Source organism: Schistocerca cancellata, chromosome 3, assembly GCF_023864275.1.
Source record: "Schistocerca cancellata isolate TAMUIC-IGC-003103 chromosome 3, iqSchCanc2.1, whole genome shotgun sequence".
In the NCBI taxonomy this organism is placed as follows: Eukaryota; Metazoa; Arthropoda; class Insecta; order Orthoptera; family Acrididae; genus Schistocerca; species Schistocerca cancellata.
Window position 1 is genome coordinate 122,053,628 of NC_064628.1, and position 26,655 is coordinate 122,080,282.

The window sequence follows — 26,655 nt, forward strand, 5'->3', positions numbered from 1 at the left end:
AACATATTAAGCTGTCTGTGTAACCAGTCATTTATCAGTGGAATATTTCCTGAATGGCTGAAATATGCTGAAGTTAAGCCACTGTTTAAGAAGGGAGATAAAGAAATAGCATCAAATTTCCGTCCAATTTCACTGTTGCCAGCATTCTCAAAAATTTTCGAAAAAGTAATGTACAGTCGTCTTTATAACCATCTTATCTCAAATAACATACTGTCAAAGTCACAGTTTGGATTTCTAAAAGGTTCTGATATTGAGAAGGCTATCTTCACTTACAGTGAAAATGTGCTTAATTCATTAGACAAAAAATTGCAGGCAACTGGTATATTTTGTGATCTGTCAAAGGCATTTGACTGTGTAAATCACAATATCCTTTTAAGTAAACTAGAATATTATAGTGTAACAGGAAATGCTGCAAAATGGTTCAAATCTTATATCTCTGGCAGGAAACAAAGGGTGTTATTAGGAAAGAGACATGTATCAAGCTATCAGGCATCATCCAACTGGGAACTAATTACATGTGGGGTCCCACAAGGTTCCATTTTGGGGCCCTTACTTTTCCTTGTGTATATCAATGACCTTTCATCAGTAACATTACCAGATGCCAAGTTTGTTTTGTTTGCCGATGATACAAACATTGCAATAAATAGCAAATCAAGTGTAGTCTTAGAAAGATCAGCCAATAAAATATTTGTGGACATTAATCACTGGTTCCTAGCCAATTCTTTGTCACTAAACTTTGAAAAAACACACTACATGCAGTTACTACTTGTAAGGGGTGTCCCAAGAGTATATGTCTAACATACGATGACAAGAAGATAGAAGAAGTGGACAGTGTTAAATTCTTGGGATTACAGCTTGATAATAAATTCAACTGGGAGGAGCACACCACAGAACTGCTGAAGCGTCTTAACAAATCTCTGTTTGCAATGCGAATTTTGTCAGACATAGGGGATATAAAAATGAAAAAGCTGGCATACTATGCTTACTTTCATTCCATAATGTCATATGGGATTATTTTTTGGGGTAATTCATCAAGCCAAGCTAAAGTTTTCCGGGCACAAAAACGTGCAGTAAGAATTATATGTGGTGTGAACTCAAGAACATCCTGCAGAAGCCTGTTTAGGGAACTAGGGATACTAACTACAGCTTCCCAATATATTTATTCCTTAATGAAATTTGTCATTAAAAATATATCACTTTTTCAAACCAACAGCTCAATTCATGGACTCAATACTAGAAATAAGAATAATCTTCACAAGGATTTAAAGTCACTTAGTCTTGTACAAAAAGGTGTGCATTATTCAGGAACACACATTTTCAATAACTTGCCAGCATCCATAAAAAGCTTAACAACCAATGAAATTCAGTTTAAGAGAAGCCTAAAGGATTTATTGGTGGCAAACTCCTTCTACTCCATTGATGAATTTCTTAGTAAAACCAACTGATTTGTTCGTACAACATAACTTCTGCACAATTTCAGTGCAGTAATGTGTTCACTGAAAATTTGTGTGTGTGTGTGTGTGTGTGTGTGTGTGTGTGTGTGTGTGTGTGTGTGCGCGCGCTTGTGTGTGTGTAAGTGTGTAAGTATAATCTAACTTCTGCACCATTTCAGTGCAGTAATGTGTTCATTGTAAATAGTATTACAGTAGTTGTATTACATGTTTCTTACCTTATAAATAAATAAAAAACTTTTTTATTTTAAATTCAGTGCAATAGTATTTGTAAAATGACTCTTAGTGTTCATTAAAAAATGACGATCATTCCACTTGGGACCTGTGGAATGGTACATTAGCTTATTTGTTTTAGTTGTAAATATTTGTCATGTATTGTTGTTTTTCTGACATGTTCCACATCCTGGAGGACCTCCTCACTACGGATCAATTGGAATGAAAGTAAATCTAATCTAATAATCTAATCTAATCTTCAATGAATTTGAAAGTAAAGTTCTATGTACTGACTTGGCAGAAAATCCTAAGAAATTTTGGTCTTATGTCACAGCGGCAGGTGGATCAAAACAAAATGTCCAGACACTCTGTGACCAAAATGGTACTGAAACAGAGGATGACAGACTCAAGGCCGAAATACTAAATGTCTTTTTCCAAAGCTGTTTCACAGAGGAAGACTGCACTGTAGTTCCTTCTCTAGATTGTCACACAGATGACAAAATGGTAGATATCGAAATAGATGACAGAGGGACAGAGAAACAATTAAAATCACTCAAAAGAGAAAAGGCCGCTGGACCTGATGGGATACCAGTTCTATTTTACACAGAGTACGCGAAGGAACTTGCCCCTCCTTCTTGCAGCGGTGTACCGTAGGTCTCTAGAAGAGTGTAGCGTTCAAAGGATTGGAAAAGGGCACAGGTCATCCCCGTTTTCAAGAAGGGCGTCGAACAGATGCGCAGTATAGACCTATATCTCTAACGTCGATCAGTTGTAGAATTTTGGAACACGTATTATGTTAGAGTATAATGACTTTTCTGGAGTCTAGAAATGTACTCTGTAGGAATCAGCATGGGTTTAGAAAAAGACGATTGTGTGAAACCCAGCTCGCGCTATTCGACTCAGAGGGCCATAGACATGGGTTTCCAGGCAGATGCTGTGTTTCTTGACTTCCACAAGGCGTTCGATACAGTTCCCCACAGTCATTTAATGAACAAAGTAAGAGCATATGGACTATCAGACCAATTGTGTGATCAGATTGAAGAGTTCCTAGATAACAGAATGCAGCATGTCATTCTCAATGGAGAGAAGTCTTCCGAAGTAAGAGTGATTTCAGGTGTGCCGTAGGGGAGTGTCGTAGGACCGTTGCTATTCACAATATACGTAAATGACCTGGTGGATGACATCGGAAGTTCACGGAGGCTTTTTGCAGATGATGCTGTGATATATCGAGAGGTTGTAACACTGGAAAATTGTACTGAAATGCAGGAGGATCTGCAGCGAATTGACGTATGGTGCAAGGAATGGCAATTGAATCTCAATGTAGACAAGTGTAATGTGCTGTGAATACATAGAAAGAAAGATCGCTTATCATTTAGCTACAATATAGCAGGTCAGCAACTGGAAGCAGTTAATTCCATGAATTATCTGGGAGTACGCATTAGGAGTGATTTAAAATGGAATGATAATATAAAGTTGATCGTTGGTAAAGCAGATGCCAGACTGAGATTCATCGGAAGAATCCTAAGGAAATGCAATCCGAAAACAAAGGAAGTAGGTTACACTACGCTTGTTCGCCCGCTACTTGAATACTGCTCAGCAGTGTGGGATCCGTACCAGATAGGGTTGATAGAAGAGATAGAGAAGATCCAATGGAGAGCAGCGCGCTTCGTTACAGGATCATTTAGTAATCGCGAAAGCGTTACGGAGATGACAGATAAACTCCACTGGAAGACTCTGCATGAGAGACGCTCAGTAGCTCGGTAGGGCTTTTGTTGAAGTTTCGAGAACATACCTTCACCGAGGAGTCAAACAGTATATTGCTCCCTCCTACGTATATCTCGCGAAGAGACCATCAGGATAAAATCAGAGATTAGAGCCCACACAGAAGCATACCGACAATCCTTCTTTCCATGAACAATACGAGACTGGAATAGAGGGGAGAACCGATAGAGGTACTCAAGGTACCTTCCGCCACACACCGTCAGGTGGCTTGCAGAGTATGGATGTAGATGTAGATGTAGATGCATAATGATGTGCATTATTTATCAAGAAGAAACATTATGAAATGTTTCATATCGTTATTAACAGACTGAAGCATTTTATCTTAACCATAAACTACAGGAGACAGGAAACACAATTTTTTCCATGTCAAAAGTAGTTAATTCATTTGAAAAGAAATTATCTTTTTTGGTCAAGATTCTTAAAGAGAAACTTTGATTCACTTTCCAATCCGGTTGAAATATCACCAGGAAAATAATTCTGATGCTGAAATTTTCTTTTTCAAAACAGCTCTTTTAAATAGGAGGGAAGCTTTTTTTCGAGAGGTTTCAGGAATTCAGAAACAGCAAAGTGATGTTACCTAATTGCTACTATAACAGAACTAAATTTTTCTGTTTTTAATATTGACAAGCACAGGCTTTGAAATGTGGTTACTGATTTTAAACAAAGAATTGTGGAGCTCAAAATTTGAACATTGTTGTGTTGATATAAAATTATTGGAGACAACCAAATGTTAATTTGGTTCACAGCACAAGTGACCTTTGAAATGCCTGGAGAGGGGAGATAGATTGATTTGTGGCACTTAGGATAGTATTCCTGGCTCATTATCATAGTTTAAAAAATGCATTTACTGTTCTTTCCTTATTCAGTTCCAATGTGTTTGTGAAGAATCATTTTCAACCGTGGTGTTTTGAGGTGGTTTGGACACATGGAGAGGACGAATGAAGAACGATAGATGAAACAAATATCTAAGGCAAATATGGATGGGGAAGTTGAGAGAATTGGCTGAAGTGAACATACCTCAGTCAGATTTAAGAGGTTATTAGCAAAGGCAAGCTTAGGAGTGCTCTAAGTTAGTAAGAGTGTACCTACTGATTAGTGGCAAGAGAGAATAGGAGGCCGAACGTAAAATATAATATATAATGGAAACTGATTGAAATTGTTGCTTAAATAATTAAAAAAGGAATTTTAAAGAAATTGGAAAGTACTTGTATGCTGAGTGAACTTTAGCTGGCATTAATATCAACAGACCTTCAGTATTCAATACATTATTAGATTAACATTTGTAAATTTATGTACATCCTTTTCCTGTTACTGCTATTGTGCATAGAGATTGGTATGACAATATTGGTTCTGGATCGCCCCTCCTCTGCTCACGCAAATTCTTCTTGTTTATGTCGATCATCTTGATGCAGGATTCTCGACATAGGCAAAATGATGAACAGAATATGAATGTATGAATAAACTTTGCTTTTCTAATAACTTTCTATAACACTTCTTTAATGTACGGTTGAAATACTCATTCTTTTTAACAATGTTAACTCGGTGGAATTCATCATACACTGCCCGCTACCGCTTATAGAGACAAACAGGTGAAGATTAATCAGTTGAAGGGCGTATCTCTCCTTTATTTGTTTGTATGCCAATTTTATCTATGTTACAAAATTATTATAAAGAAAAGAACGAGAGGAAAAAAATAATATTCTTTTCACTACCTATATAGTTTAAAAAATGTGGCTCGCAAAGGAAATAATGGTTGTTGTACTCTTGATATGTTGCTTTGTTGATAAATGAGTTTGCTGACTACTGCTTCAGGGAGAGCAGTTAATGCTTTCAGTGCAAATAAACAAACACATGTAAGAACTTAGTAGAACAAGTTTGAAAATAGGACTGCAAATCAGTTACCAGACGTAATAAATGACTAATCTACACAGTGAAAGCTTGAAACTGAAAAATATCTTCAGGAAACTGGCATCAGACATAAGGTGCAGGATAGAACACTTTTCAAAAATTATCAGTTTCCAGGTAAACTGAGAACTTGTACCTATATAATCAAAACAGAATAATGGAAAAGAAACTTCTACAAGGTGGTGGTGGTGGTGGTGGTGGTGGTGGTGGAGAAAAATGCAAACTCATCAGCAAAATAAGTTCATTCACACTCCTCTGTTGGGCATAATAATGTAATGTTTTGCTGAAAATCTCAGAGAAATGAATCGGGAGTTAAGTAACAAAATGCTTCTTGTTTAATTGGAAGCAAAAGTGGCACCATAACCACAACAACAAAAGGAAACCAAAAATATATTTTTATAACATCACAGAAAATGGTCGTGCCCAGGACAAACAAATATCTGGTTTGCTCACAGTACGAATCTAGAAAACAAAGCCATCAGCAACATTCAGTACAAGAAGCTCATTATTATCGAAACACCCACTCTTGTTTTATTGAGCTTGTTTTTTAGATCATTGACAGAGATTTTCTGTTCCATATGAATTGGACCCTAGTTAAAGGTTTTATAAATAAATCTACCAACTGTTTATCAGAACATAAAAAACTTCAATCTCATTGTTTTCAATATGTTTATGTAAACAATAGTATTTAATGTCTATGTGTTTGGCACGTTTGTGATCTGTGTTTTTAATCAAGCAAATAGCACTTTGATTGTCGACATAGTGTGTGATTTGTTTTTCTAACTGAAAACCAAATTCACTGAGAAAGCCACGCAACCAAACAACTTCAGTAGCAACATCTTTGGTACTATGTTTTGAGCCTTTGTTGTTGCCCTTGTTAAACATATCTGCTAATGTGAACACCATGTCACAGGCCCAGGTGCTAAAAAGCTCATGTAGCCTTTTATTGATCAAGAAGTGTCACACTCATCAGCATAATCACCATCAGAATAGACTATCAGTCTAGTAGAGTTGACTTTGTACCTTATGGTGAGAGCCTTGGTCCCCTGCTGATACTTCATAATCCTTTTAACAGTTTGCCAGTGACCTAGACATGGATTATGTAGAAACCTACTTGCAATGCTCACAGTGAACATGTCTGGCCGCGAGACAGTTACTGCAAATGTTACGCTGCTGACTGCCTGTTGATAGGGCTTGCAATCCTTTTCCTTTACCTCATTTGGTTTGCAGGAGATTGTCCACTATGCAGCATGATTCCAGCATCAAAAGGAATGGAGTTTGGTTTTGAATCATCCATGTTGAACTTTTGAAGTATTCAATTGGTGTACCGTTGCTGACGCTGACCTCTGTAGATTTCTTTTGCAGAGTGGTGTGGTCAATATCTAATTTCAATCAACTAACAATAATACCTCAATGGATCCATTGCCTTCTGCCTTAACAATTGAGTTGTCTCCAGTTTTGAACATAGGGCTCATCCAAATGGATTGGCGTAACATAGGCCCATAACCTGATGTGTTGCTAAAAATCAAAGAGAGAAATAAATCAGACTTAAAAACAAATTGTGTATTTTATAAGAAGCGAAAGTGACACAGTAACCACGATGACAAAAGAAAACCTGAGACATATTTTTGCGATGTCACAGGAAACGGTTGTACACAGAACAAACATAAATGTCTAGTGTGCTCACATTACAGATCTCGAAAACAAAGCCATCAGCAAAAGTCAATACAAACAGCTCAGTCTCATCAACATAATGTAAAAAATAATCAGATAAATAAAAAAATGAAGCTATAGATTCAGTTGAGATTTTGTATTTAGGTTAGATGATATCAAGAACAGGTTGGTGATTAAAAGATATAAACGAAAGAGCAAATCAGTTCATTGTGCTTTTGTTAAAAGAAATTGTATTTTCTAAACCAAGTTTCTGATGTGTCTGGAGTTTGAAGCTTACTGTCATACTATATCACTGGTTTTGACTTGTGGCTATGCAGTGCAAAAACTGTTTGGTGCAATTCATTCTAAAACTGAGGCTGTTCAATGAGAAATGGAAATATACATGTTGGGAATTACTTGGTGAGAAATGAAAACAAACGAACGAATGAGGGAAAAGACTTTCACAGATGATGTAATCATCATATCACAATAATGAAAGAGAAGTGAAAGAAGAAGAAGAAAATGAAGTGGTGGTGGTGGTGGTGGTGGTGGTAGAAGGTGTAATTGATTGGCTGAAAAGTAGTTCTTGTTCTGTCCATGTACCTCGCATGTTTTAACTCAGTTTTCATCTGTTGTCTTTTATGCATATAAATGGCAAATTACAGTGCAGCAGATAGTCATTTCACTCACTGCTAGTAACGGAAACTAGAGAATGAACAAAAATATGGCATTCTGATGATGTATCTAGAAGGCACTAATATAATACAGGGAGGATTACATACCACTTGAGTGATTTATGCATTTATAGCATTTTTATTGCACCGAGCGAGGTGGCGCAGTGGTTAGACACTGGACTCGCATTCGGGAGGACGACGGTTCAATCCCGCGTCCGGCCATCCTGATTTAGGTTTTCCGTGATTTCCCTAAATCACTCCAGGCAAATGGCGGGATGGTTCCTCTGAAAGGGCACGGCCGACTTCCTTCCCCATCCTTCCTTAATCCGATGAGACCGATGACCACGCTGTCTGGTCTCCCTCCCCAAACAACCAACCAACCAACCAGCATTTTTATTTTGCAGCATATGTATATTATTGCAACAATTTTCAAGCACTACAATGAATTTCTGCTGTTATCCATCAGCCACAATTGGAGCAGCAATGTCTTCCCCATTCGATAGACTTTTGAAATATTGACTTTTGATATGGGAACTGATTTTGAACATTGAAGAGAAGCACAAATGGTTTGTTACAAACAGTAATATCCTGCAGTAGTGAACACTGTGTACAGAGTAATTCACAAAGAAATGCAAATATTTTAATATGTTAGTCTGCAAGTAAAACTAAAGAAAAAAGTTCATATAAACATAGGTCCACAAATGTTCAGTTATGGAATTACGGCTAATGAAAGATTTTGCCTAAAATTTAGCAACTTTGCTAATACGAAGCCATCGCAAAACTATATGAGGTTAAAGTAAAGCAAGATTTCCATTTATTTTGTTGTTATTGGTCTGGTGAATGTAATAAAACATGTCCCAGAGATATATCTGCAGTAATTTTCCAGAACATCCAGAGAAGCAAAGACATAATTTCATAAAATTTTTATGTTATTAACTTCTTGGCCCAAATTGCTTTTTAAATTCCAGACAATTGTTCAAAGTTTTCAGCAGAAGTTGTAGAGAATTTAATTTTGGAAAAATGAAAGGAAACGACTGAAACAACTCACTAATGGTTGCCAACAATGACATAAATCTTTCTACATTTCTAATGGAAAGTAAACAAATTTCCGTGTGTAATAATTTTTGCTTCTCTGGAGTCCTGTAAAACTACTGCAGATATACGTCTGGGACATGTTTTATTAGATTCACCAGACCAATAGCAACAAAATAAATGGAAATCTTGCTTTACTTTAACCTCATTGAGTTTTGCGATTGCTTCATATTAGCGACATTGGTAATTTAAGGCAAAATCTTTTATTAGCCATAACTCTGCAACTAAACATGTGCGGACCTATTTTTATATGAACTTTTTTTCTTTAGTTTTACTTGGAGAATAATATATTAAAATATTTGCATATCTTCGTGAAACACCCGTTATATTGTCATGTGGATCTCAGTCTTATTCCAGTCTTTAGAATTAGCACTAGTTTGGTTACATGTGTGTACTTTTCTGATTGTTTACTCAGCCTGTTTGTGGCAGTCTCAAGTTTAGTCTCTAGAAGATGAGTCAACCCCATTTCAGAGCTTTTCATCCCAGTCAACAGTGCTGTGAGATTTGTGATAATGTTGACTCACATGCAACTACTTCAGCTTTATCTGTCTTTATAATGGATTGTTGTTGTTGTTGTTGTTGTTGTTGATGATGCAGCTCTCCATGCTACCCTATCCTGTGCAAGCTGCTTCATCTCCCAGTACTTACTGCAACCTGCATCCTTCTGAATCTGCTTAGTGTATTCATCTCTTCGTCTTCCTCTATGATTTTTACCCTCCACGTTGCCCTCCAATGCTAAATTTGTGATCACTTGATGCCTCATAACATGTCCTACCAATCGGTCCCTTCTTCTTGTCAAGTTGTGCCACAAACTCCTCTTCTCCCCAATTGTATTCAGTACCTCCTCATTAGTTATGCGATCTACCCATCTAATCTTCAGCATTCTTCTGTAGCACCACATTTTATAATGGATAATAAATTTTTATTTCATGTCATACCAGTTGGCCCACATTAAGCATCCTTATACCTCATGGGAAAATGAGCTCTCTCTTTCTTCTTATTTATTTATTTATTTATTTATTTATTATTATTATTTTAAAGCTGCTAACGTCAGTTGGAACACATTTGGGAAGTGCTTAGTAAGAGGATGGGAATTGATGATGCCATTTATTTATTCAGTTGCTTAGTGCTTTGACTAGAGTATGGAGGAAGTAGAACTTGACCTGTGACTTAATAGAAATTTATATTGTATATCATTGGAGAAGACTTTATTAAAGTAGACATTTTAAAATGGTCTCTACCAAAAATAAAGAAATGAGGTAAAGTTAATCTTTGAAGAAATTTTGAAAACAAAAAAAATCTTAGGAGTGCGGAACGCAGCCTTGATACATCCACTATGTAAGAAATTCAACAAATAAGTCACTAATAGCTACAGAATTTCTTTGCTACCAGTTAAATATATTTTCCGAGACTCTACTAAACAGTGTAGAAACTACACTGGATAGTCATTTACGTGAGTATCACAGGGGTTTTATGGAGGGCTGATCGTGTTCTGAACAAATATTTAATTTGAAGTCAATCACTTGCCACAGATTACTGAATTCAAGAGATATTGTAAAACATTGTTGATTGTCTATTAGTAGAGAAGCTATACATAAAAAATTGGAGAATTTGATGTAAAGTCTAACTTTGTAATTGGTGAAACACTTACACAGTATCTAAAGTGAAATATTTGGGAGAAATATCTCAGCCCTTTGAAACAAACACAGCTGTATGGCATGGTGATGGTCTATTTCCAATTCTTTTTAATCACGTTCTTCAAAAAAGAAAAAGAGTGAGAATTCTAAATGCAAACCTGAATGAATATAATATTTCACGAACAAGATTAGGAAGAGGAAGCAAAATATTTGAATAAACTATCTCACATGTGCAGATGACTTTGCTATACTTTCTGAAAGTACGACTTCTGCTGTAATAAAAATTGTTTTAGAACAACTAACCAGCCCTAGGGCTGGCTTAAGAGTTTAGACAGGAGAAAAATTATCAAACATTAAAGGAATGCCAAAATTTCTGAAAAACAGATGTCGGCCAGTTACAGAAGGTAAAAAAAAATTGAATATCTTGGGAGACAATACAAAAAATTGTTTAGAAAAAGCTTCTATAGAAGAAAGGCTACTTAAAATGGGAATGGCACATGGCCAAACTACATCTGCATCTACAGCTGTTAACTATGTTTTTTCTTCATGGCTTCTGACCACTCCAGAACAGTTTATTTTCACTCTACTGTCAGCTGTTTCATCAGAATTTATATATATTCTAAATCCTAAAGACATTTACAACTAAAGAAATGGTTGTCTAAAAGTGAAAATGCATTTCATTACAGAATGTCTTTATATATCTTTATGTATGTGAATGTCCAACTTTAACACATAATTTAAATAAATTTTAAATGCTAGAAAGATGAACCATTAAGAAAATATTAGGGTCATGAACAATATGATAGGTTGGAAATTACGAACGAATGATGTTTATGGAACATATTGGAAGTAATGAGAAAAAGAAGACTGGTATTTTTTTAACATTTATGTCAAGTGCAGGATAGTAGAGTAACCAAAAAGCTCTTCAAAATAGTTGTAGACTAAGACGTCAACAAATTGGATCCATGGAGTTAAAAATGATTTACGAATATAAACACTGAAGAAACAGGTGACAGAAGAGTGAAAATAAGCTGGTCTGGAATGGTCAGGAGACACAAGGAAGCAACATAGTGAACAGATGAAAGGGTACTGGAAAAAAAAGAAAAATAAGGAACTGTAATTGGCACTTGCTCTTTAGCTGACCCATCTAAGAATGGAAAAAAAGATATTTCCTCAGTGTTAGCTTGAATGGCACAGTGCAATGTGAAATGTAGTCCATCAGAAAATAGTGTGCTATTGCTTCCTGACTTGTACTGTGACATACAAGGCAATAAAGGGGACTTACATATTTAAATGGGTTGGAGTCGTAATTTTGACGTTTGCAAAGCTTTACTAGAACTAAATGAACTGATAACTAACAAACAAATCCTAGAGCACAGGCAAGGGATTTAACCTTGAAACATTGGAATTGCGAGTTGACCCTTTCTGACCTGTGTGTGTGTGTGTGTGTGTGTGTGTGTGTGTGTGTGTGGGGGGGGATCAAAAATATCAGATATGGTTTCTGACATTTCTGTCCTGTAAGTTCCTGTGTCCTGACAATCATTTGGCATTTGCTCTTTAGCTTTTTTCAAAATAAATAAATAAATAAATAAAAATTAGACTGAAATCCTTGATTTTTTGTGTGTACACACTTTTTGGCTATTGCAGTCTATGCTTACATATGTTATTTATTAAGCTAATTCTTGGCATTTCAGGGGGACTACACAAGGACTGGAGAAAGGAAATTCACTGGAATGATGAAAGATGGCATGAACTCAGCTAACAGGTACCCACTATTTACTATAAAATTTGTCAGATTATCTATAAAATTATGTTACGTTGAAAAGTAACATGTACTTGTTGAAAAATTCTCATTTTTGTTGTAATTTATCGACAAGGAGAAGTATGTTTTACTTACTTCAGAGGGAAAACTGAGTAGCTGGTAGAAAAATTCAGGGGCAACATAAATACAAGTAGAATGATAGCATATCTGTGGCTAATGAAGTGTGTTGTAGGCAGATAAAATATGTCTTAGGTATTTTTTAATGTGTGTGGAGGAGAGGGGAGGGGGATGGGGTTGCCCAAATGGTAAGTCCCAAAACATATCCCAAGGGCACCCAAGTGGTTACTTCTATATTTGTCAATGACACTCTATCCAAGGAAACATCAATCCAGTCAAAAACATTTTTCAGATGCTGCCTTTACCTGATTACGAGGATCCATGACTGTCAGGGTAGTAGGTGAAATAAGTGCAAATTAAGTTTTGTATCACTTATTGTTTTGAAATATCTGGTTGGTTGGAGATTGTCTTGTTAGATATATCTCATTACATTAGAGCTCAAAATATTGTCTAAGATTGTACAATAGATGCATTCTATAAAAGATCAATTTAAAGTTTTGTGGGTAACTTTTGCAACACTCTCATAGATGGGCGTAATGTATACATTCTTTCAGCTGGCACACACTAGGGGCTGAGGTATTTTCTCAAATGGTAAAACATACTTAGAAGAGATCTTTCATTCTGTAGTGGAGTGCACCTTGTTTTGGAACTTGCCATAGCGGAGCTCAAACCTGGAATCTTGTCTTTTGCGGACAATACAGGGCAAGGTTCTGGTTTTGTGTTCCAGTCTGACACTTAGTTTTACTCTGCCAGAAAATTTCAAAACATATCAGTGTTATCAGCTGTGTACATCAGCTATGCCAGAATATTAACACGTAGCCTCAAACTTCATTGTATACCCTGTTGTTGGGGTGACAATAATTGGAGCAAAGTTAGATAGCAGTTCCAGAATTAGTTTCTATGTGAAAGGTCATTGCTTGTAATAGATTAATCTTAACTAGTGACATGTTCCCAGCTTTGTGTCGGTAACACTAAATATCTATGGCTGGACAGCTTGACTTGCATAGTGGCACTGGTAATAAATTATATATACAAACCTTTCCTTGTGAATCAGTCTCTCTGTTAGTGAAATCTACGTCAAAGCCTCTGCAGTAGTTCCTGAGATTAGTCTTCACGTACAATCAGAAAAATGAGGCGTGGAACTTTAATTTATAATGTGTACATATGTCAGAGCTTTTTATTAATCGTTGTAGGGTTCTTTTTCAGTTTTTTATAGGTGGTAGGATCCAAGAGGTTTTCCATTCCTACAGAAGATAAAAAATGCCTTTGCAAAAATGGAAGCTTACCCTCCTAGACTGTATGGGTTACCTAAGATACACAAGCCCAATGTCCCATTGAGACTGGTAGTAAGCGCCATTGGGGCTCCTACTCAAGAACTGGCTAGATATCTTGCTTCTTTGTTGCAACCATATATAGGTAAAACTGACACTCATATTAAAAATTCCATGCATTTTATCGTAAAACTGAAGGAGATCACAGTTAGTCCAAGTGACATCCTTGTCAGTTTCGATGTAGTATCCCTGTTCACCATGGTCCCTGTTGAGGAAGCTCTTTCGTACACAGCTGATATGTTTCCTACTGATATAATAGCTTTGTTTCGACATTGTCTATCCTTGACTTATTTTCAATATAACGAGTTTTATGAACAAATTGATGTGGTGGCCATGGGTAGCCCTCTGAGCCCTGCTATTGCTGATCTATTTATGGAATTTTTCGAACAACAAGTGCTACAGTTGGCCAAAAAAGCCCTTTGAAATGGTATTAATACGTGGATGACACCTTTGTGATATGGAATCATGCTGAAGAGGAACTGAGTGATTTTTTGGTGCAAATAAAGTTTCAATCCAAAGATACAATTCACTATGGAGAAAGAGAGTAATGGACAACTAAATTTTTGGGATATATTGGTTATTAAATGGGCAGATGGGACTTTAGGGCACAAGGTATATAGGAAACACACACACACCACACACACACACACACACACACACACACACACACACACACCTATCGTTACCTACACAAGGATTCGAATCATCATCCTAGGCAGAAGAGGAGTCATAAAAACTTTAGTGGACAGGGCTAATAACGTCTGTGATCCAGTTTATTTGCAAGATGAATTAAGCCATTTGCGAATGGCTTTCAAGAGAAATGGGTACACTGACAACAAAATAGATTGAGCACTCCACCCTGGAAGAAAAGTGTCCAAAAATACACGAAAACAACCACCGTCGGGTGGAAAAGTTTTTCTTCCATTTATTCATAATATTATGGACTGTATTGGGAAAGTTTTGGCCAAGTTTCAAGTAGAGACAATCTTTCGACCTACCAAGAAAATTAGTGAAAGTTTAAGATCGGAGAAAGACGCACGACACCCCTTAGCTACCCCAGGTGTGTGTAAAATTCCGTGTAGCTGTGGCATGGTTTATATTGGAACAACTAAAAGGAATATTAATACCTGCCTAACGGAACACAAAAGGAACTGTAGATTGGGACAAATTGACAAATCAGCTGTAGCGGAACATGTTTTCAAAGACAGTGATCACGAAATAAAATTTAGTGAGACAAACATGATAGCTAGGACCTCACATTATTATACCTGCATGTATAGAGAAGCTATAGAGATCTACAAGCATGAAAATAATTTTAATAAAAAAGGAGGAGGATTAAAACTAGACAAGATATGGCGGTTGACTCTGTACCAACAAAGTGACTATTGATTACCTATAATCAAGAGAGATGGCACTAGCCAGAGGTAGTTTTAAAGTCGGAAGCACGTGATGAGTGGTGGCGCCATGTAAGTGCTCTATATAAGCGGGACCTCCAGCGCCTAGCAGCCAGTCACTGACTCACCTCAGAAGATGTTGCCCACAGTAGGCAACAAAACGTCAGGAAGGAGAAGCAATTTTATATATGGACCACAGCAATTCAGCCCGGAAGTTTTAATTAATGAAGTTAAGTGCTCGTTTTTCCTGCGCGAGGTTCGAGAGTGGAACAGTAGACACAGCTTGAGTGTGGTTCATAGAACCCTCTGCCAGGCACTTAACTGTGAATAGTAATCACGTAGATGTAGATGTGGATAGATGAGTTGTAGATGTAGATGGATAAGCTGGGAGCCACAGCTGTGAAGGACAGCGTACTCACAACCATGCCCCGCCATCTGGCTCGCGAGGCAACAGGAACAATCTCCAGAAAACTGCTGCCAGGCCACACATCGAGGCCTGAGGGTGCTTCATGGGGCGATGGCAGTGATGGCGATGGTGGGTCCAGGTCCAGCGGGTCGGGGAGGGTGCATCATCCATCCGCTGCTCCTGGGGTGCCCTGGTGGCACCAGTGGGTGGCTGCGAAGGCCTCGCAGACCTGTGAGACCATGACGTGAATTTGGTTCTGGTTGTCAGTGCTGCAAATCACCGGGACATACATAGAAGAGGCAATGCGTTCCTAGATAACACCACTTTCCTAGTTCCCATGGTTGCTATAAACCTTGAAAAGAACAAGATCACATGATGTAAAGTGATACTTGCGGACCACTAGTGGCATCGAATGCTGCCTTGGGTGGAGCAAGTGTAGCAGCATCCAATGGCAGCAGCCTTACAGAAGTTGTGCCAGTGATGGTCCGTCTTGTGGGTAGGAGCGGTAGGAGGTGAGAAAGAGTTGCAGCCCCTGTTCCCATGTGTGGGTGGTTCAAAGCTTCACCATCTGTTGCTTAAAAGTGCGTATGAAGCGTTCTGCTTCTCTGTTGGACTGTGGGTGAAATAGAGCACTTATTAGATGACGAATGCCATTTCATTCACAAAACTGTTCAAAATCACATGAAATGAACTGTGGTCCAGTGCCTGACAGAAGGCCTTCTAGCAAACCTTATATGCAAAATATGGAGGACAATGCTTGAATGGTGCTACATGATATGGTGCTACGTGATGTGGTGCTACGTGATGTGGTGCTACGTGATGTGGTGCTACGTGATGTGGTGCTACGTGATGTGGTGCTACGTGATGTGGTGCTACGTGATGTGGTGCTACGTGATGTGGTGCTACGTGATGTGGTGCTACGTGATGTGGTGCTACGTGATGTGGTGCTACGTGATGTGGTGCTACGTGATGTGGTGCTACGTGATGTGGTGCTACGTGATGTGGTGCTACGTGATGTGGTGCTACGTGATGTGGTGCTACGTGATGTGGTGCTACGTGATGTGGTGCTACGTGATGTGGTGCTACGTGATGTGGTGCTACGTGATGTGGTGCTACGTGATGTGGTGCTACGTGATGTGGTGCTACGTGATGTGGTGCTACGTGATGTGGTGCTACGTGATGTGGTGCTACGTGATGTGGTGCTACGTGATGTGGTGCTACGTGATGTGGTGCTACGTGATGTGGTGCTACGTGATGTGGTGCTACGTGATGTGGTGCTACGTGATGTGGTGCTACGTGATGTGGTGCTACGTGATGTGGTGCTACGTGATGTGGTGCTACGTGATGTGGTGCTACGTGATGTGGTGCTACGTGATGTGGTGCTACGTGATGTGGTGCTACGTGATGTGGTGCTACGTGATGTGGTGCTACGTGATGTGGTGCTACGTGATGTGGTGCTACGTGATGTGGTGCTACGTGATGTGGTGCTACGTGATGTGGTGCTACGTGATGTGGTGCTACGTGATGTGGTGCTACGTGATGTGGTGCTACGTGATGTGGTGCTACGTGATGTGGTGCTACGTGATGTGGTGCTACGTGATGTGGTGGAAGCCATAGGCACCGCAAATGGAAACTTTCTAAAAGTGTCTACCACGACAAACCAACCAGTGTTCCAAAATGGTCCTGCAAAGTCTACGTTCAGTCATTTCCATGGCTGTTGAGTCTTAGGCCAAACTGTGTGTGTCTGTGGTGGAGTGGATTGCATTTCCGCACATTCGCAACACTGTGACGCCATCCGTTCAGTGTGGGCATCCATGCCCTGCCAAGTACAGTGCCGTCGCGCTAAGTGTTTAGTGTGAACAATCCCCCAATGTTTTCGGTGGAGCAATCACAACACATCCTTTTGCAACACTTTGGGAATAAGCACATGTGATTGTCAACTGTCATTTTGAACTAGAATCACACCCTGTTGAACCGAAAGATTCTGCCGACGAACAACATATTGGCACACACATGAGTTCTGGATACTGTTCAGTGAATGAGGCCAAGACTTGCTAATGTAATGCAACAAGATCATGAGATCTGAGTCTGCTTCTGTGGCCTGCGCTATTTTTCTGTAGTACAAGGGAAAAGATTCCAGCAATTCAAAGTCTTGGGTATCGGTTTGGCAAGAAGATGCGGCAGTTGCATAAAAATCAGAGTCTGGGCCAACCAGAAGGTGCAATAGGGCGTCTGCACTGCCATGTTTTGCTGTAGGTCTGTACACAATTTCATACTGATACTGCGAAAGCAACAAAGCCCAATATTGCAATTTTTGAGCAGTGCATGTACGAACCAGCTTTGATGGATGAAACAAGGACTGCAAAGGCTTGTGATCTGTCACTAAATAGAACTTACGAACATACAAGTAGTGATGGAATTTTGTAACACCATACACAATAGAGACAGACTCTCTTCCTATTTGAGAATAACTGCACTGAGTTCGAGGGAGCAACTTTGAGACAAAAGCACTAGGTCTGTCTTGTCCACCAACTCTTTCCGAAAGCACAGCGCCAATTCCATAGGAAGAAGCATCGACTTGTGAAACTACTGGCTTGGCAGGGTCAAAATGCATTAAACATCTGTCACTAAGTAAATCATGTTTGAGCTTCTGAAATGCATCTTGACAGTCTACACAAAATGTACATTTTCGTGATGCAAATGATTAAATGGAGCCATGATCTGAGCAGCATTCGGTGTGAACCGTATGTCGTATGTCATCTTGCCTAGTACTGACTGCAGTTCAGACACATTGCGAGGAACAGGCAGGTCACAGATTGAAAGCAAATGAGATTGGAGGGGGTGTACACCCTGACTGTTTATCACATGACTTAAATACTGTAGTTCAGCTTGAATGGGAGCAATCACACCATTATCTTGCAATTCTTTCAATTCACTGGCTATTTTGTCTCTCAAAGCAACTGGAATGGGGTGGGCCCAGAAAAACTTTGTGCATTGTCTTTCAATGTAACATGCACTTCAAAGTTATTTACTTTTCCCATTCCTTCTGGAAATAGTTCAGGAAATTCTTTAAGCATGCTGGCGACACTGTCTTTCCGTGCAAATGTAAATATGGAAAGTAGGTCTCGCAGATGGTAATTCCAGACAAATCAAAGGCATCTAAACTGAAAATGTTGTCCCTGTCTCTTGATTTGAACACAGTAAAATTCACTGTCCTGGTGTGAGATTTGTAAGTGGCATGCAAACTACACTGTCCAAGCACTGGAATTTTCATGTCCATTGTAAGCAGTGAGTTGCTTGCTAGGTTTAGAAAGGTTTGGTGAGCCTAACTGTTCGTATGTAACATGATTAAGCAAAGTTACTGAGGCACCTGTGTCTAACTGAAAGTTCACACGATGGCCAGCAACTTGTAATGAGACAAATAGTTTGTTAGAATGTAGTTGCATAGCACTAAAGTGAGAATGAGGCACAACGTTACTCTTACTTTTGTCAGGGCCTGTTGTAGGTTTGGAAAACACAGCGTTCACTGAATTTGCATGAGCCTGTTTTTTCTGAGAGTGGGCAAAATTGGCGTTTTTGTGCCATTGCAAACAAACTGTTTGAACGTGGTCTTTTTCCACACATGTAACATGTCGCATTATGTGATGGGCAATTCTTTTATGGCAAGCAAAATATATAGGGCAAGACTTCACTAAATTCACAGGTCTGTTTCCCTGTCTATGTGGCTGTCCATGTGGCTGTTTATGCACTCATTGTTGTGGCTGCTTGGTGCAGTTGCAAGCAAGGGGCAACTCGATCTAACAAATAGGGGCCTGCTCAAACTTATTGGCTGCTGTGGCACCCAAATCATATTGCTCTGTGATTTGCAGTACTTCAGGAAGTGATGGATCAGATTACTTTAGGATCTATTCCCATATTCTAGTATCTGGGACATTGAATGGTATTGCATCCCTAATCATTAAATCACTGTAAAAGCTGCCACAACTACACTTTAATTTACACTTCCTAGTTATGCCCATTAATTCTGTGTACCACTGATGGTACGTCTGTCCCAGATTTTTCTGCAAGCAAAAGAACTGATATCTGGCTGCAGATACTTGGACTTGCTGGTCATAGTACTTAATTAATGCAGCGATTACTTTGCCATACCTGAGTTTGTCGGGAGATGAGTTTGGGAATAGCTTTTGTATTGACCTGCACACTGGGGACCCCACAGTCAAAAGTAAGTATTGTAGATTTACAGTACCTTGAACTCGGTGAACTTGATAATGTACTTGAAACTGTGTCAGGTATTCGAGCCATTCCTCTTCAATGTTGTTAAATTGATGGAATTGTGGTATTCTGGTTGGCGGCACTTGTTGGGCTAGTCAGTTAGTTGGTTGTTGTTGTGTGGCTGATGCAGCTTGTGCAGCCAAAAGTTGTCATACCTTTGTGAGCAAAGCGGCAATTTGTTGCTTCTGAAAGTGAAAAGCTTGTGTTAGATCCATCACATTAGCCATCTGCAGCTGCAGTGCGGGGACAGGAGATGGAGGGGGCAGGTGTAGCCATGGTTTACACAAATATGTTGTAGCAACAAAGAAAGCAAAACCTCTGAAAAGAGAGATTGGATTAGTTCTACGGCTCCCCTCCTGGAATACGTCCAACAACACAACAAAAAATTAGCAATGAGAAATGAGCACCCCTAAAAGCAAAAACGCAAGAGAAGCAAGCAAAATCTGCACTGAACTACACTCTTCTCCAGTTTTTGTGTCGTCTTGTTGTCACTGTAGGCTTGTGCCATGGGAAGCAAGGAGAGGATATTGTTTGGTGGCCGGTATCCTCTTTCAATGACGCAACTGCATACATGTATTAAGAGTTCTTTATTAACACAAACAGAGAGTTACTTATCTTAAAGGAAGTTGTTATGGTACAAGCTATTTTGTAATAGTCCATGTTAGCCTCTCTGAGTCTCAGGCAGCACATAGCGACCAGAGTAGTGTGCATAGTGGAACATATACTTCACCAGCAGTGAGGCTAATGTGGACTATTATGGAAGAGCTTGTGCCACAACAACTTGCTGTAAGGTAAGTAACTCTCTGTTTATGTTAATAAAGAACCCTGTTAATACATACCTGCAGTGGTGTCATAGAAAGAGGATACTGGCCACCAAACAATGTCCTCTCCTTGCCTCACATGGTACAAGCCTACATTAGCAATGAGACAGCACAAAATTTGTATCTTGGGGGCAGAAAGGAACACTGGTCTCAAATCATGTTTCTGCTGTACACATCCTAACTTTCTGCTTGTTTTGCCCCACAGTGTGGCAGGAGAGCCACCAATTTGGCTTCTTCTGCAGTTTCACAAGGTGTTCTCCTTCAGTGGCACCTGTAAGTGTTCGCAGTGTCTCTCTTGCTACAACCATTCTCTCTGAACACATTTCAAGTGCTGCAATTCAGACTGTAGATGGTCTTTGTCAGAAATAACTTTTTTCCTGTGTATTAACATGTTCAGGGGACTCTTTTTTTTGTGTAGGGGGAGGGGAAAACTATCAGCGTTCAAACATTGATCGATGTGCTTCAATTTCCTGTACACTGAATGACCAAGCCGACCTCCTGCCTCCCACTCATCTAAAACATCCTTCTCAATCTCAATGATAAATCTAATGTTGGGATGGACATTGTTCATGTGATTCATGAATTGCTGCATTGTATTTTCATCATGTGCCCATGTCAGTAAGGTGTCGTTGACATACCTTAGGAAGCAAGACGCATGCAACACTGCAGAGTTCAGAGCCTGCTTGTCAAAGTGCTCCATGAATAAATTCTCAACTGCAGTAGGCAGTAGAGAACTCATCACTGTGCCCTCCGTCATTTCATAATACTCATTGCAGTGCAAGAAGTATGTTGTTGCCAGAACATGATGGAACAACTTGATGATTACAGGTGGAAACTGTTGGGCCAAGAGGAGGACATCTTGTGAAAGGGCAAAATAAGCCAAGTCGGTGTCTTTCCTGGCACACTGTGGGGCAAGTTAGGATGTGTACTACAGGAACACGGGTTGAGACCAGTATTCCTTCCCACCCCCAAATGTGAGAGATGCTGCACCCTGTAAAAGACGACATAGCTCTTCGTGTGCTCATTGTGTATGGTGTCCCTTGAGAGTGCGGCAGCATCTATATAGATCAGACAAGTTGCACAGTTGTGGAGCATTGTACCAAGCACAAGAGACATATTAAACAGAGAGAGCCTGGAAAATCACCCATAGCTGAGCATTGCCTAGAAAATGGACACAAAATACAGTTTGAGAACATGAGAATCTTGTTTCATGCATCAGCAAACTGGGATTCTACACTCCTGGAAATTGAAATAAGAACACCGTGAATTCATTGTCCCAGGAAGGGTCAACTTTATTGACACATTCCTGGGGTCAGATACATCACATGATCACACTGACAGAACCACAGGCACATAGACACAGGCAACAGAGCATGCACAATGTCAGCACTAGTACAGTGTATATCCACCTTTCGCAGCAATGCAGGCTGCTATTCTCCCATGGAGACGATCGTAGAGATGCTGGATGTAGTCCACTCCTGTGGAATGGCTTGCCATGCCATTTCCACCTGGCGCCTCAGTTGGACCAGCGTTCGTGCTGGATGTGCAGACCGCGTGAGACGACGCTTCATCCAGTCCCAAACATGCTCAATGGGGGACAGATCCGGAGATCTTGCTGGCCAGGGTAGTTGACTTACACCTTCTAGAGCACGTTGGGTGGCACGGGATACATGCGGACGTGCATTGTCCTGTTGGAACAGCAAGTTCCCTTGCCGGTCTAGGAATGGTAGAACGATGGGTTCGATGACGGTTTGGATGTACCATGCACTATTCAGTGTCCCCTCGACGATCACCAGTGGTGTACGGCCAGTGTAGGAGATCGCTCCCCACACCATGATGCCGGGTGTTGGCCCTGTGTGCCTCGGTCGTATGCAGTCCTGATTGTGGCGCTCACCTGCACGGCGCCAAACACGCATACGACCATCATTGGCACCAAGGCAGAAGCGACTCTCATCGCTGAAGACGACACGTCTCCATTCATCCCTCCATTCACGCCTGTCGCGACACCACTGGAGGCGGGCTGCACGATGTTGGGGCGTGAGCGGAAGACGGCCTAACGGTGTGATCATTGCTTGTACAGCCCTCTCGCAGTGTCCGGAGCAAGTATGGTGGGTCTGACACACCGGTGTCAATGTGTTCTTTTTTCCATTTCCAGGAGTGTATTATAAAAGAGATGGCTAAGGTTAGGATGAACAGCAACAATTTTAACAGAGACCAGGGGTACACAGAGTAGGGTGTGGGGGGAGGGCTTAGGATGTCGAAAGGAAGCAACGATGGATGCTTAACGATTGTAGGAGGCGGGAGTGGCAGTATCAAACATCGTGCCAGCCCCTTGTGCCACCTGATATCACTCAGTCCCACAGCAAGCCAGAGCTGCTGTGAGCTTCCCAACTCACCTTCTGTGCGTGCATTGTTTCGGACCTCTCTGATCAATGCCAGCGGTCATAATCTTGGCTATCTAAGCAAAAAATCATGCCAGCCCTGGCAGTCGGTAGCTTTACTCCTGACAACGATGGCAGAGAGAGCCATAGAAAGCTCAAGAATTTTGTTCAAATTGACACGGCTTGCAAACGGAGAAGATTGACATGCTGCCGCAAAAGACTCTGGGGATACAATACTGCCCATCATACATTGTTCTTTCTGCTCCACAGTTGCAAGCCTAGAACAATAGTAGATGCACTATTCCCATTTTGATTGGACAATACTCAGGATGTCTACTGAAACATCTCATCAGCAGCACCAAAGAGGCAAGACAACTGGCTTGCATACAGTCGGCGGATGCCCAGGAGAGGACCAAGAGTGCTGTAACACCATGCACGAGCTAGTGAGATACAGCCCAACAGAGTTTGTATGGAGTTTTATGCCTGTGCAGAAAATGAGACTGTTGGAAAAGTTACAAAAGTGCAATTTTGGGCCATATCGTATCATTTGTCACCTTTCAGATGTCACATATGAAATCAAGTATTGGTGACCCTTTATCAAGAAGACAAAAAGCACAGACACATCATCCATGTCATCCGTATGAAGTGTTTCTACATTCCAGAGTTGCAGATTAACAGCTGTGTCTTGTTGTTCAAGGAAACTGAAGGCCTGCTCAGGGATCGTGAAGTTTGGGCGGGGGGGCTAACTTCGATGCTCATCATAGTAAAGAGACTATGACAACACAAACTGAATGTGAGAATCCATCAGTGCTGCCATACAGAAGACCATTGACAAAATCTAGATGCATGGTGTTGTTGTTGGCTCCAGTGAGAAATTCTGCAAAAGCTGGTCGCTATTTCTCCATGAGAAGGAGCAGTGCCGAGAGCTGGACCGCATGCAATGTGAAGTAGTAGTTAGTGTCACCAGCTAACACGGTGCAAATAGTCAATTCAGATGCAATTGCCAGCAAATATATGTTAATTTTTATTTATCATTTTGTAGGATTCTCAAAATGTGTTTGTTTTGTTCTTATATTGTGAAGTACTTGATCTTTAAAATGTATAAGTAGTAGCACTATAAATCCATGAGGCAAGTCTGCTCCGTCTGCATGGTGGTGGTTGTAATACATTCTCTCAGTGCTAAGTGTTGTGCATCATTGATGAACCTGCTTTCAGATTTGGCCTGTTTGGTAGTTGCAATATGAAAATATTTACATGAACACAGTGATATTTTTAAAGGAAAATATTTACCAACATCGATAACAACAATGGTCTGCTTACAATACAGTACTATTTTCCATGTAGTTTTGCAGTGGACATGGCTACTAACTGCTAATTGCATTTTCTAATCCATGTATCTAGATAAGGAGATAATTTGTAATGGCATAAGTAGGTGGAGTGGTTAATGGGGTATGTTTGTAATTGTCGTTTGAGATGGCGAGTTTCTCAGTTGCTTGTTTGATTTTGTTTGAGAACTTGTTGAAGAGCTTTATGCCAGAAAACCTAATTCTACTCTGAACTGTAAACAAGGAAGCAAAGCCTGCATGAAAATAATTTTTGTGTTTTGTATTGTAATTGTGGAAATCACATTTCAGCTGAAACTCATCTTAAGTAACAGTGACAAATATCATTAAGAAGTAATATAGTGGGAAATCTGTGTAAGAATCAAAAGACTTAAAGAGTCTTCCACAAGATGTGCAGTTACTCACTTTATACAATATTCTTAGTGCTCATATCTGCTGAATAAAACTTCATTTATTGTAGAAATGTTGCCCCAGAAGGGATTTCCATAAAGGGGGGGGGGGGGGGGGGGGTGAAAGGCCAGCAACTCCTTATTGCAGATTCAGGAGACACTAATCCAGTGTCAGCAGCCTATCCCTGCTGAAGGTGGCAACAAACCAGGTTTTCCAATGTAGACACAACTCAGTATTCTTGGATAGCAGCACTGATGGGTATTTCACAGCTGTCTTCTTGTATTGATTTAGTTCTTCTTGCAAAGCTTTTTAAAGTGCAAGATCAGTCAAGTTCTGTGTCCGAGTTTTGGCAGAAGTACACTGTCCCTCTAGAAAGGCGTTTTAAATATTATACTCTTAACCACAGCAATAAATAGTTAACATCCATATTAAGGAGTCCTGTGCTGCACTCCTTAATCTATGCCCCTCCCCCCTCCATAATTGCATAATTATGCAACAGAAACTCATTAATTACAGCCTATGTGATGCTAAATCATATGCTGTCTGGAGGGGACTAGAGAAATGGAGATTTATTTGTTCTGCAAATTCATCATCTGCTTTTACACTCTTAGTGCCTTGCAATGCCTACAATACTTCATCCAACAGACAGAGATATGGAATATGCAGGATGTCCAGGATGTGTCTATACACCCTAGAAAGCTGTCAGTGGAGATGTCATTTGGCTTTGTTCTGAGACACACAATAACTCATGGAACTGAGTTTGCAGATGTGACATTGAAAGAGGCATGTTGTGTTAATGTAGTGATTCAGTTTGCTATTATTTTATTTGTTATAAACACACTTTTGAGGTGGAGAGTCATGCAGATCATGGAAAAAGAGGGACTGGAAGTGATTGTTAATGAGCTGTGGCTTGCAAATCAATATTGTGGCTGTGGGATACAACCTTGCAGCCACGCAATTGAACTAATATCCTTCTCACTCACCTATGTGTTACATGTAATTCTGTGAAGCATGGCCACTTGATTCTGTGATGGTACACTACAGTGTGTGGTGCTTGTAGTACGTAGATCACAATGCTTCCGATTTTTATTAACTGTGTTTTATGTTCAGACAAGAAGCCAGTGGCTACTTTAAGTGTAGATTTGTCCTTTATTTTGGCTGGTAGTGAGTTGTATGCAGTACAAAGTTTAATACTCTGTAAAATGGTTGGGTTGTTCTATAAAATATTACGAATGAGTTTTTAATGTGTTCTCAGAGAGCTAGCACCTACATGTTCTTTCTAAGAGATCAGCCATTCACATATCCATATGTCGTTATTGTAGCATTTGTCTAGCACTACCTATTTTATTTTTTTTATTATAAAAAAAGAAGGTTTCAAAATATTAGACCAAGCTACAGTCTTTTACAGTTTTTGTTACTATGAGTGAATTGAGAGTTATTGGGAGAGAATGAGTGTAATATTAAGATTGTTTTTGTATACTGTTTTTTAATGTTTGAGATATTTTTAGCCCAGCTGTCTTTACATAAAATTTGGCACAATGATAAGACACTGGACTAGCGTTATGGGGACTGCATATCAAATTCCCATCCTACTGTCCAGATTTAGGTTTTCCAAGGTTTCCCTAAATGGCTTAAGGACATTATTGGGATGGTTATTTAATGATGATAAAGCACCTTTTCTTCCCCCAACCTATCTCATTCTGAGCTTGTGCACCATTTCTGTTGTTGTTAAGGGAACATTCGACCCTAATTCCTCTTCTTTTTCTTTCTTTTTCTTTCTTTCTTTCTTTCTTCCTTCCTTCCTTCCTTCCTTCCTTCCTTCCTTCCTTCCTCCCTCTTATATTCTTTGCCTTTATTTGAAGGTCCTGATAACCTGAGTGCTCTAAAAAAATTCTCTCTCTCTCTCTCTCTCTCTCTCTCTCTCTCTCTCTCTCTCTCTCTCTCTGTGTGTGTGTGTGTGTGTGTGTGTGTGTGTGTGTGTGTGTGTGTGAGAGAGATACGTAATATTTGAATGTCCTGTGGTTTGAATAA

General features: G+C 39.8%; 1 protein-coding gene across 1 annotated transcript in view; it reads left to right on the top strand.

The window, feature by feature from the left end:
- LOC126177145 (phosphatidylinositide phosphatase SAC2) overlaps nucleotides 1–26,655 on the top strand; it is a 371,512-nt gene that overhangs the window by 174,897 nt on the left and 169,960 nt on the right. Inside the window, exon 9 of the mRNA XM_049924417.1 lies at nucleotides 12,102–12,172. Within this exon, the coding sequence (XP_049780374.1) occupies nucleotides 12,102–12,172 (71 nt within the window). The remainder of the gene's footprint in view (nucleotides 1–12,101; nucleotides 12,173–26,655) is intronic.